General features: G+C 37.3%; 2 protein-coding genes across 2 annotated transcripts; one reads left to right on the forward strand and one right to left on the reverse strand.

The window, feature by feature from the left end:
* Positions 1-8,879: 8,879 nt before the first annotated feature.
* On the forward strand, positions 8,880-10,150 carry B0P05DRAFT_554408 (uncharacterized protein). The gene is made up of 3 exons (XM_051579671.1): positions 8,880-9,021; positions 9,067-9,697; positions 9,746-10,150. Exons 2-3 carry the CDS (start codon positions 9,225-9,227, stop codon positions 10,074-10,076), a joined length of 804 nt encoding a protein of 267 aa, XP_051431876.1. The 5' UTR covers positions 8,880-9,021; positions 9,067-9,224; the 3' UTR covers positions 10,077-10,150.
* A 57-nt stretch (positions 10,151-10,207) lies between these two features.
* B0P05DRAFT_590014 (ricin B lectin domain-containing protein) lies at positions 10,208-10,892 on the reverse strand (the record flags this gene model as incomplete). The annotated part of the gene is made up of 5 exons (XM_051582772.1): positions 10,208-10,402; positions 10,448-10,584; positions 10,633-10,650; positions 10,709-10,811; positions 10,860-10,892. The coding sequence occupies 5 exons, from the start codon at positions 10,890-10,892 to the stop codon at positions 10,208-10,210; spliced, it is 486 nt and encodes a 161-aa protein (XP_051431877.1).
* Between the last annotated feature and the right edge of the window lie 1,640 nt (positions 10,893-12,532).

The raw sequence follows: 12,532 nt of genomic DNA on the forward strand, positions 1-12,532 counted from the left end.
TTTAATTTAGACATTTATTTTTTTTCTTCCAAGTATCTCATTAATAAGACTGATTTGGCTGTGTTTGTGGTAAAAAAAAAAGTCTTAACCACCACTGAAAGAGAAAAAGTTACTTTAGTTATATTAATAATAAAGGTTGAGAGTATCCCCTTCAAGAAGAAGAAAGATACAAAAAACAAATGCTACATATGAGAGCCAATGGATACTGTAGTCAAAGTAGAAATATTAATCAGAGAAATGGTTCAAAAGAGATGCAATAACAAGGAATAAATGTGCTAAATTAGCTGCATGACTAAGTATTATTGATTGGAGTTTTACTCAAGCGAGCGTGTCGCTGATTTCATTAAATCATGCAGATGACATTGTACTTTTTGAAATGGATACATCTTTTACGATAAGAAAAGCGAGTAATTAAACTAAAGATGAGAATATATGGTAGTTTATACCATACTTAATGCGTAGGCTAAAAACCTTTTTTTTTTAAAAAAAAAATGTGTTTATTAATTGAGCCGCGTACACTAAAAGTAATAGTCAAAGTGAAGAGGCGGGTGCAATTAAAATGAAATTTAATAAAATAAAACGAAATATACTAGACAAAATAAACTAAACTAAAATAAAATATATAGAAAGAAAGAAAAAAAAGTTACATGATTGAATGGCATTGATCCTCTTCAATGGTCTGACGAACATTGAATCGGATGCTTGCTAATATGGTCGTGGGTACAATAGGGGTCTTGTCAAAGATAAATCTCATATGAGCAAGCCAGGTTTGTGAAAGAGTAATTATGAGGATTCTGTATGGTTTGATTCCTTTCCGTTGGCAGTACCAGATGTACGAGAAGTCCAGGGACAGAAGAGCCTCTTTGATATCAGATATTGAGGCGGTAGGCCACAGGAGCTCGAAAATTATTTCCTGTCATACCTTTTCTTTAGTTGGACAATGAAAGAGCATATGGCTAATAGAGTCAGTGGTAGTTAAGCACACCGGACAGAAGGGAGAGTCAAACACATGAGGCATAATAAAATGTAAGAATCGACGATGAGGAATACACCCCAAGATATACCGGTATGTCACATTACGTTGAATGGTGGTAAGAGACAGAGACCAAAAGAATTTCCATTTCGCTTCTGTAATATTTCTCAAAGCCAAAGGAGGAGCCATAGACGAGAGAACTGACTGACGAAATGTCTTAGCCGATGCCTTGACACTACAAATACCTTGATCAACTTGAAACCGAAATTGGTTGATCAAAGGCGCAAATGAGACCGTCGAGTCTTCAAGTGGAACAGGACTACATACAGAGCTAAAAAATGGCTGAAGTTTCAAACTCCCAGATGCAAGACCTTTGAAGACTGTGGAGGGAGTACGCTTCCAATGAAGTAATGAAGGATCACGAGTATCTTTTCAGTGAACAAAGTTGAGTCTTGCATCAACTTGAAAGACATCTGACTCCATTATTTTCTTGACACGTAGGGGGACAACGAAGGACGAAGAAGGAGGAACGTAAAGCACAGCTCACAAAGGTAGGACCATAGCGGTAGCAGTATTAAGGCGAGCATTAGCAAATGATCGAGGAAGACAATCAATGGCACGATATAGCATATTAATAGTGCCAGTTCTTTGTCTTTTCAACCCTTGTGTACGAGAAGAAGGAAGCAACAATGGAACCTGATGATATTTGCAGTCGTTGATATTACGAATATGAAGTCTAAGTAAGTACGAGACCGGATGAGCATCAATAGTATCTTAATCATACGCCAGCGAAAACAGAAAGCCGAGGCCTAAACCTAAATATCAATTACTCCAAGTCCAAGGAATAACAGGAAATATATTCTTACGCAAGAATCGAATGGCCAAAGATTTCAATTGTTTGAAATCAGCAGGTGTCAACGGAGTAACCCGCAAGATATACCATATTTTAAACAATATCAGTGAATTCAAGACAGTGGCTCGGCCAACCACAGACAATAAACGTGTAGAGTGGATTTGTATGGCAGCCTTAACCTTTGTTATCATAGAACCCATAGAATTGACTCTTTGAATACGGCTTTGTATCAATGGAAAACCCAAATAAATTAAGGGTTCATCACCTTCGACAGAGTGCAAATGCTTGATAGCCATTATGTAGCCTTGAAATTGACGATCATGGAGAATGGAGAGCAAGAAAGGTTCAAAAGCCAAATTATACAGAATAGGAGAGAGAGGATCACCCTGTTTCAATCCGCGTAATTTAGCAACTTCGGAGGAGAGATGACCATTGATGTTGATTCGGATAAGACTATCGCCCATTGACTTGTAAATGCATTTGATCAGTGGAGAAGGGGAGCCAAACTTTTTCATCACTTTCTTCAAGTAGTGTAAATTCACTCTGTCGTAAGCCTTTTCTTGATCCAAGAGAAGACCAATATCAGCATTCAAGGTACTAAAATCAGAAACATTATCCAGTTGTTCAGCGATCGACCATTTCCTTTGAGCGTCTTCCATTAGCAATTGACATATCATACCATTTTCAGCGATAAACCGCCCAAGAATAAACCCCAATTGATGACGGCTAATAAGATGAGAAGATACCTCCATGATTCGACGATTGACGATACGTGTAAACAGTTTGTAATCCGTATTTGCTAAGGACAAAAGACGATAGTTCTTCATATCTGCAGGATCACCTTTCTTGTACAGCAGACACATGACTGATTCATTCCATGACTGAGGAAACTTACTCTTCTACAAAGCGTCATTATAGACAGTCGATATCAGATCATGATATAGAGGGAATTTTATAACCAAATACAAAATCTCATATGGCATTTCACCTGGTCCTGGACTACTCTTATGAGGGGTACGCTAACTCTCTTGGAGTATGTCATCAACATCAATAGGCTGCATAAGTTTCTCCTGTTGTTCTGATGAAATCTTCAAGTGACTAGGAATAGATCGAGTCATAGCCCTAAGAGCTACAGTGTCGGTGGGAGAAGGAGTAAATAGCGAGGTATAAAATTCAGTTGCTATACGAGAAATATGATGTTGCTCTTGACAAAACTTTTCAGTCACTGGATCTCTCAACTCAATTATGGATTGCTGATTTTGTCGAGATACTCGTGTCCGCTTCAAAAAGCCTGCAGATTTCTCTCCATGTTCTCTCCAAAACTTTCCAGACTTCAAAATCTCGATCTCTGCTATCGACTGTTGTAAAGACTGGATTAGGGAATTGATATGATCCAAGCCTTGAAATATCAGTCCTCTATGCTTCTGATGCCGCATTGCTTTGTTCCTCCTAGATTGCAATTTATGCAATTGCTTTTTCCTTCAGTTCAGATCTTCCTTCTGATAGGATTTCACAAAAAGCTTTACCTCTCCTTTAATCCAATCCCATTGCTGATGCGGTTTAGCAAATTGTTTGATTTCTGTAAAACTTTCCATGCATGATTCTAAATGAAGTGCTAATACTTGCCTGAACTCTTTGTTTCGAGCTAAGAATGGATTCGCTTTCCAAGAAACAGTTCCACGGTTAGATGAGTCTTGATACTTGAATGAGAGCCCTAAGAAGTCGTGGTCCGTCCACTCTGGTGACAAAAATTGTTGATTGATAGTAGTGATCTGATGATGAGCACTTGAACTACAAAAAACATAATTCAAGATTCCTGATTTGCTGCCACTATGCCAAGTAATCTACTTTTCATTCCTAAAAATATCAATGTAATAGTCATCCAGTAAATCTGTCCATTCAGGAGGTGCACACAGTAAAGTACCATCTAAACGGCGATCTTTATATTGATATTAGAAATCGCACATAATGAATATTGTGTTATGTTTATTGATAATAGTGTCCTTGACAATTGGAATATCAAGGAGCTCAGTATAGAGTGCTGACCGATCAGAATGAAGCGCTGAACGACCATAGATATTTAAAACTGTTGCTATAGGTGCCATAGTAGAAGAATGTTCCAAATCTCGAGTTAAATGAATACCAGCCAATATATATCGGCCATTGCCAATTCCTTCCGAGACAGGTGTAATTGTAAAGTGATGAGAGAATGATATGATGTTGCAATATTGAGTCCAAATGCTCGACTTGCAGTTAAGATGATTGTTAAGTAAATCTATAGTAGTAGTATCTGAAGCATGAGTTTCTTATAGCACCAGGATATCATATCTAAGTGCTCTAAGGTATCTAATGAATTGTTGCCTCATGGCTCTTTCCAATTCCCAACACTTTTCTCGGGCAGTGGAGTTATAAATAGCTCCTAAGCCTAAAAACACTAGCAAACAACGATCGTATGCTCAAGTAGTAGCTGCGAAGACTCGAATGTCCTTGATGCACAAGGACATTACTGAACCTCATCCCGACGACTCTTCTTCACTAAGTGAAGTACAGTCGAGAATTTACAGATCATCTAGATCTAAGAATGCTTTTCTTCTCGACATCACCAAGGTCAAAGCTCAATACACAGATCTTCTGTGTTTGCAAGAAATCAAAGAACAGTATCCTAACGTTCATGCTTGTTTTTTTCTCAATGACGATACCACTAGATATCTCGAAATCTACGTTGAACCCCAACATGATGTCAACGATCTTGGCACTAATGGTGTTCAATTCAATGAATCAAAGCTGCGAATTATTCCTTGCAAAGTCACCGATGACAGTTGGATGGTTATCAATATCAAACTGTCTCATCTACCAATGTTGCCAAGATCTGAAGTTCTTGAAGGCTTAAAGGTCAGTTTATCCCCTTTTGGCCAAGTTATTGACGTCGGCATTATAACCGAACCTAATACTGGGTTTTTTATGGGATCCGGTTATGCTATCATTGGTACTCCCAGACAGTCAGGAAAAGACCAAATCAAGTATCAGGAGCTAGCCCACAATATCCGTTGGCTGGAGGAAAAAGATGAGATTTTCCATGCTACATGGAATAACATGCCCACTTGGTGCCGCTATTGCCATCAGACTGGCCACACGAAGTTTGAGTGTGAAAAGTCCAAAGCACGAATCATTTGCTATCACTGCCATTTATTTGGTCATCGATCTTTTGAATGCCCACGAAAAGCACCCATCAATCCATCAAAAAAGCGCAAGACCCCAGCGCCTAAGAATCAGACTTCTCAGGAAATGCCCCAACCTGCTTTTAAAGCGGATCAACTGGCCTCTTCAACCGAAGTACTAAAGTCCAGGTATGCTCCAAACGACAAACGTGTTTCTTTGACTAGGACCAAGAAAAATGTGAGACCAAACTCAATTAAAAAAGGAAATGATAGTAATGATGATATGTCTGAAGATGGTGAGAGTGACGAGGAAGGTTCAGACTATGTACCAAACAATGGTCATGATAGTGACAGTGATAGTGGCAGTGACAGAGACGAATCTGAACAAGAAGAGAGTGTTTCAGCAATGGAGTTAGATGGAGTCAAGGGGGACGCCATGATTGATTTAAAATATTACTACCTATGCAGATGGATTGCAAACGGGCATTGGCTCAACAGATCCACAGAAGAAATATTGAATGAGGCTGATCAAAACACTTTAGCTGAACTCAATCAACAATTGCTCCATTTAGAAGAAAGTATACATTCGACGGGCCCCGCTGCAGGCCATCAATAAGTATATCTCACTATATCATCATGACTAAAGAACTCCAACTACACTATGCGTCACTAAATGCAAACAGTTTAGTGAAAACAAATCAACCTAAAACACAAAAAGAATACATTCGATACTTAAGACTTTTAAAACTAGACATAATATACTTTCAAGAAACCCACGCGGATACACAATCCCGCATTGATACACTTGATATACTCTTCCAATCCAGTCAATCCTTTTAGACCCAACATGTGGGAATCGTCTGCTTCTCTTCAGATTTTACTATCTCTGTTGTAGATGTCTCACACTCCTTTTCTTCAGATCGATTTCAACTCTATAAGGTGGAACACCCTCAACAATTCTATGCACCTTTTTATATTCTTAATTTGTACGCACCTGCGTCAAACAATTCCGAACGTCGATCCTTTTACTGTCAATTACACAATATGCTGAATGACTTCAGAAACATTATTTCCCTCGACCAATTGATCATCTCTGGAGATTTCAACTACTCTCATTTACGAATTGCTGATCTACCCTATGCTACCTATCCTCAATGGAGAGCTCGGCTAGAACAGTCCTTCACAAATGCTATGACTATTAATAATTTAGAGGACAATCCCACGTTTCAAAGACGATCCAGGGATAGTTTCTGTTTCTTTACCACTGACTATATTTTGTTGGCGAAGATATACGACAAGGACTGACAAACTCCAATATCTCATCATTACCGGCTTCATGGTCAGACCACTACATATTGCAAGTTGAGTTTGTCCTAGGTATGTCAAAATTTGGACCAGGTATATGGCGAGGAAATCCAACCTTTGCTACACACAAAAGGTTACGCAATTCCATAGAGAAGCGTATCAACAAGCTGGTAGCACAATGGACTGATGATGATACACCTCAAGAACGATGGGAGCAGGTCAAGCTGACAACTAGAAAAGTTGTTAAATAGTATGCAATCAATCATAACAACTGGAGAGAACAGACACTTCGGCGCTTAGAAAAGAAACGCAATTGTATTTTACGAACGAAGCCGCCTCTAGCACTCAAGCCACAACTTCTTCCTCCCCTAGACACTCAGATTCACAAGCTTCAACAAGAGATAGCTCAAATTGCTATCATCAAATCTGGCATCCGGTGGCAGGAAAATGATGAGACCAACATTCCTTTTCTGAAGCAAATGCATCAAAAACGAACGTTACAGCAGTATATGTCTGGCTTCAGAGATCTCAATGGTCCCCATCCTGAGATAGTAATGTCTGAAACGGCAAGCATGAAGCGCATTGCTCAAGACTTTTACCAACGACTATACACGCCCGACACTGTCGTTCCTGAAGACATCAACCACTACTTAGGGCTAGTCAATTTCGAACGTAAACTTAACAAAGACGATACTGATCTCCTGCTTGAACCGATAACCATCAATATGCTTCAGGAAATGTTTACACGCAGTCCAAAACAAAGTAGCCCAGGCAGCGATGGCCTAGGTTATGCGTATATACGCCTGCTTTTTGAACTTCCTGTTTTGGAGCAATTACTAGAACAACTGTACAACGATGCTCTTGTTCATGGTGTTGTTCCACCATCTTGGAAAGACATTCGAATAAGACTGCTGCCAAAGAAGGGCGATTTGAATGATTTGAAAAATTAGAGACCAATTTCGTTAATCAACTGCGATGCAAAGATCTTTACAAGGCTATTGACCAAACGCTTTGGCCCACTCATGCAAAAAATTATCAGTCCTTATCAAACAGAATTTCTCAATAACAGATTTATTGGCGATAATGGAATGTTGGTGCGTCTGATACTACAACAAGCAAGATACCAAAAACATACTGGTATTGGCCTACTTCTTGATCAAGAAAAGGCGTATGATCGAGTTCATGCCGGATATCTTACTCAGGTGCTACGTGCCTTTGGCTTTCCCCTTTCACTGATTGATAGCATTAGTAGTCTATTCTTTGATAATTCAGTGTATATTAATATTAATGGATTCTTCACGGAACCAGTCAATCAGAAGCGAGGTCTACGTCAGGATGATCCTCTTTCACCAATACTGTTCAATCTTGCTTTGGAGCCACTATTATTGTCTATTCTTCAAGATCCATTGTACCAAGGTTATTCTTCTTCGAACTCCTCAAGCAACCAACAGATCAAATGCCTAGCATATGCGGACGACATCTGTGTCCTTGTCCACGACCAAAATGACTTTGTACGCCTTCAGACTCATTTGAACAATTACGCTAAGGTCTCTAATGCAATTTTCAATCAGCACAAGACCGAAGCATTTTCATTGAGTGGTGATACTGTGTCTTCCTGGTCAACATTGTTAAGACAACACCGAATTGACACCTATTACTCTAAATCTTTGCCAACTACCCTGAGGTATTTAGGTTTCTACATGCCGTATACTAGTACACAGATAAATTTAGTTCAGGATATGCTACTTAACAAAGTAAAAACACTGATTTACGTTTTCTCACAACGATATTTGTCTCTTCGAGGAGGTGCAATGATTGCAAACACTCTCATCTTGTCCCAACTTTGGTTCTGTTTGCGGCTTTTCCATCCTACACAAGCCTTTTTCGAACAAATGCGAAGGTTGATATACAGGTTTGTCTGACAAGAGAAATACACTAAGATATCTTTCGATCAACTATGTCTTCCACGCCTACAAGGAGGTGTGGATCTTCTAAATCCTGCACGCCAACATTTAGTGCTCTAAATGAAATGGCTTTTTGCGATATTGTGAAAATAAAGAAAATCGTCGAGGTATCTTAAACACTTTTCGCAAAAACAGACCCGTCTCAAAAGTTATGGGTTTCTTGCATAAAAGTATTGCTATAAGCACATCTTGACTTAGAAAACTCAAACGAAGCAAATTGGAGGCCTTTTTGGATAGAAAGTCCTACGATATATGCCCTTTTTTTTATACTGTAATGATTGCCTCACTGTATTGATTGTTGACTTTCTTTTTCAAAGGCTTCACTATTAGGATAAAAGTTTGTTTGTTAACAAAATGCTTGTAGTGTATCCCTATGATAAGCATCATACAATCAAGAATAAAAATGTGGTGCCTGAACCTTGTTATTCTATTGAAACTAAAGCATTGTAGACTAACTAAACTTAAAAAGCAATTTAATTTTATGCAATAAATCAAAGTTTGAACTGACATGCAAGCTTGTGATACAATGTCCCTTAACTCATTCGTTTATCATTGAGCTTAAATTTCAGATAGGAAAACGACTGAGTCATTGAATGTCATGAAAGGTATTTAACAACCGCGAAAACTTTTTTTTTCTTCCATTCTATTTGACTTTCTTATGATCACTATACTTCCACCAAAACTCAAGATCCTCAACTTTCCAAGATCTCAAGTCAAGATCGTTACACATGCTATTACAAAAATCCTTTTGTTCAAAGACCCAAACATGCAAGTCTACAATATAATTATTACTTCTATTAACACTCTTTAAAGAGACAATTATTTCTTTTCTTTTACCGAGAATGAATATGGAATATCCATCATTGCCAATCAAGATGCAATTGAACAAGATTTTTTACCTGTTTTGGAGGCAGTTGGCTGTCTTGATTTGGATGCACCTACAGGCCTATTTCGTGTTTTGCAAGTAGACGATGAAAGGGGACAAGGCATGTATCAAGAACAACCTGAATGCAGGCGCTTATGTTCTCTTTATAGAATTAGGTGGGAGTGGAAAGAGAATTAGCGAAATTTCAGAGCCTTTGGCTGAAGGAAAATTTTCAATCTTGTACATATCTACTTATCAAACAGATTTTGTACTCATCAGTGAGCCAAAATTATACCAAGTCATGAAAGCGTTAAGGCAGCATGGGTTTGACATTGAATCAGACGATGATAGTGTAGACAATGATATTGAGCAAGATACAATCGAGGAAGGGGATGACCCTTTGTCACAAAATACGCAACCGTTGTCACCCACTGTGGATCCAGCACAATTCTTACTGGATACCAGTGTACTGGTCAATGAACTACAGTGTGTAGGACTCAACAAACATTATCGATCCAATTGGGTGCAGACTGTATTAAAGATACTCTGCTATCCAGAACTTGTTCAGTCTGATTGCGAGTAATATGTTTGCATTGTACAATGAATCATTCTGACTGTGCTTTATAGAGACGATTATAAGCGCTTTTGTTCTTTTGTCGCAACAAATGAAGACATTTCTCTCATTGCAGATACACAAATTGTTGCTACTTTTGAAGAGAGTTCTCTCATGTTAGAACAAGATGCTTCAGCTCAAAGAGTCATTCAAGTTCATTTCTCTGGCTCTAATATTGAGCGATGCGGTATTGTAAGATCCATTTCTAAGCCTTTATCAATGGAAGCAAATATCAACATGCTTTATCTCAGTACTTTTATGACAGCCAATATCATTGTCTCCGCTGATGATTTGGAAAGGGCTGTTCATATTTTATCTCCACAGAAAAACTTATTGACATGTTAACTCTTCCCCCAATATGCATGAATCATGCAAATTTGTATATAGTGTAGAATTAAAAAAAAAATGCCTTAATTGACTTTTATTTATTTATTTATTTATTTATTTATTTGCTTCCTGTCATGGTATATGGTCACTTACAATGCATAAGTTGCGGAACTAAAAGAATAGCCTGCATCATCATACTCTTCGTCATCAAATGACGACTTTTCTTGTAACTGGCTTGCTGGTTCTACTGATTCAAGCGGTACTAAATCCCACAACTGATTCAAGTTATCCTCGTATTTACGTTCATAAAGCAGTACAACAGTACCAGGTTTAGTCCAATTTCCCTACATTATCTGATAAGCTTAACATAAAATTGTATTTTCACTTACTCGGATATCCAAAACTAGATTGGGGTCTGTTTGAGGGTAAATAAAGCCATCTTCACGGTAATACCATCGTTGATTGTGTGCGTCTTCAATCATTTTTCGCTTGTATTGAATCATTTGCTTGTCGCTCTCTAGAATGCCTAGCTTTCATGATCAACTTTTGACTATGTTACATTCAGCTACTTTACCTCCTTGCACATCTAAAACTATATTTTATGGCGTCAGTAACAATGTTTTCTTCTCTTTTTTTGTCTATTACTCTACCCATGCCTGAATTCTTATTTATAATGTATCCACTGTCGTATGTCCATAATTGATTGTCATAATCCTTTGTCTTTTTTGGCCAAACAATAATTTTTGCTGCAGCCTATAGACTTTTTAGCTTCTGTATAGCAACCGTTGCTATGTACTCTACCTTTAATGAATCATAGCTCACATCAATCACCATTTTATGCGAGCATTTTGATTGAATAAAAAACCACCCGGAGGGAAAGTTGCTCATAATAAAAAAAAATCGTGTTCGTAAAAGAAAAACAATAAAATACAAAAATAAAAAGGTCTGGTTAAACTATGCTTTCCACCAATAGCAATTGAACTTGTAAGAGAAAAAATCTCTCTAAACATGCTGAGCTACTTTTTCCATCAGCATTCAGTCGTTATGAATCAATGTTAACCAAAATAGTCTACATCATAAACAAACTTTATCTTATATATTGTCATTACAAGTAAGCTTGTTTAATAAAGATTATCTTTTTCTTACACACTATCATTACATATCATATTCCGATCAAGCCAAACAAAGTCACTTATGCCCAGCAGCTGTGTTTACATCCTTTCGCTTTTAGTCTCATATCTGGAGAAGTAGACTAGTTAATTTCGTTTATCTGTTTTCTTTTTATTATTATATGTTTTACTTAACCTAGAGAAACAGACAAAGCTACAATCATTCTCATTATGTTTACGTGAGCTGTCCTTTTAATTTTAATGACTGAATCAGCTAATTGGATTTGGTATCTCTGCATTAATAAACAACATTTCAATCAATTACACTTTGAAATGCTCTGGTTGGTTTTATGTACTGTATGACTTTTGTCTGAGTCTTTTTTCTTGACATAATTATACTGTCTTTAATTTTAGCGCTAACATTCTTAAGTATGTCAGTCTCTTTGTTGCAAATTTAATCCCAATCATGCCATTCTAGGTCTACTATCTCATAGAGATCAATAGAATCCCTTTCGACATTCATAGGCTCATACTCAGGAATGTTATCGAAAATATTGAAGGAGTGCATATACTCGCTTGGAACGCCATACACAAGATATAAATGACAAAATAAACATACAATTCGCAAAGTGAAAAAAAAATGCGCAAAATAAAAAAAATGACGTTAGTTTTATTACCTAAGCAATTTGATTTTGTATTTTATACGGAGTTATTTTTAATTAAAGAAGCGTTATTCATAACAAAGACGCTTTGCTTGATATAATTGACAATTTTTTTGTAGGAATAAAGTACTTTATCTTTTAAATCAGATCATAGCCTCCTGCTATTTAAATCACAACTCTTTAATTAGTTTTGTTGAAAGGAGTCACAGTCCTCAAGGAAATGTACCTATTCGTTTTTGGTCGTATTATATCACTTGAGCAGTGTATGAAGCAAACTTCAGAATTTGAGACACTCTTGAAAAAACAAGATTCATGCATTAGTTAATCAATTAGGGAAAAAAGGGGGTTTCTTTTCAGAAGATAAAGCCAACTATTGATATTTTAAGAAAAAGAGGAGAAAAAATCAAGTGTAACTTACTGACAGCAAGATGACGGATTCTTCGATATTACTTTATTAGTAAAGCTTCTGAGCTCAAATCCATAAAAATACACTTCAAGACTATCAATGCCTTTGTAAGTGCGAGATTTGGTTCCTCATCGTCCTGTCACGTTCCTTGCAGTTTTTGAAGGTATTTTTTTTTTACGTTTAAATTGAAACAAGCCAACTTTTTTGTTTGTTTAGACATAAAGACAGCATAATGAATATCAAAGAAAAAGAATGCGCCATCTATAAAGACCAAGAAAAGTTTATATAAGCTACAAG

This window comes from Gilbertella persicaria, assembly GCF_025201335.1.
Source record: "Gilbertella persicaria strain CBS 190.32 chromosome Unknown B0P05scaffold_40, whole genome shotgun sequence".
Classification (NCBI taxonomy): domain Eukaryota; kingdom Fungi; phylum Mucoromycota; class Mucoromycetes; order Mucorales; family Choanephoraceae; genus Gilbertella; species Gilbertella persicaria.

Bases quoted from the DNA above. Each gene is read 5' to 3' on its own strand.
- B0P05DRAFT_554408 (XM_051579671.1), top strand. From the start codon at position 9,225: ATGAAAGGGGACAAGGCATGTATCAAGAACAACCTGAATGCAGGCGCT. The intron at 9,698-9,745 runs GTAATATGTTTG...TGTGCTTTATAG, and splicing joins CTTGTTCAGTCTGATTGCGA to AGACGATTATAAGCGCTTTT.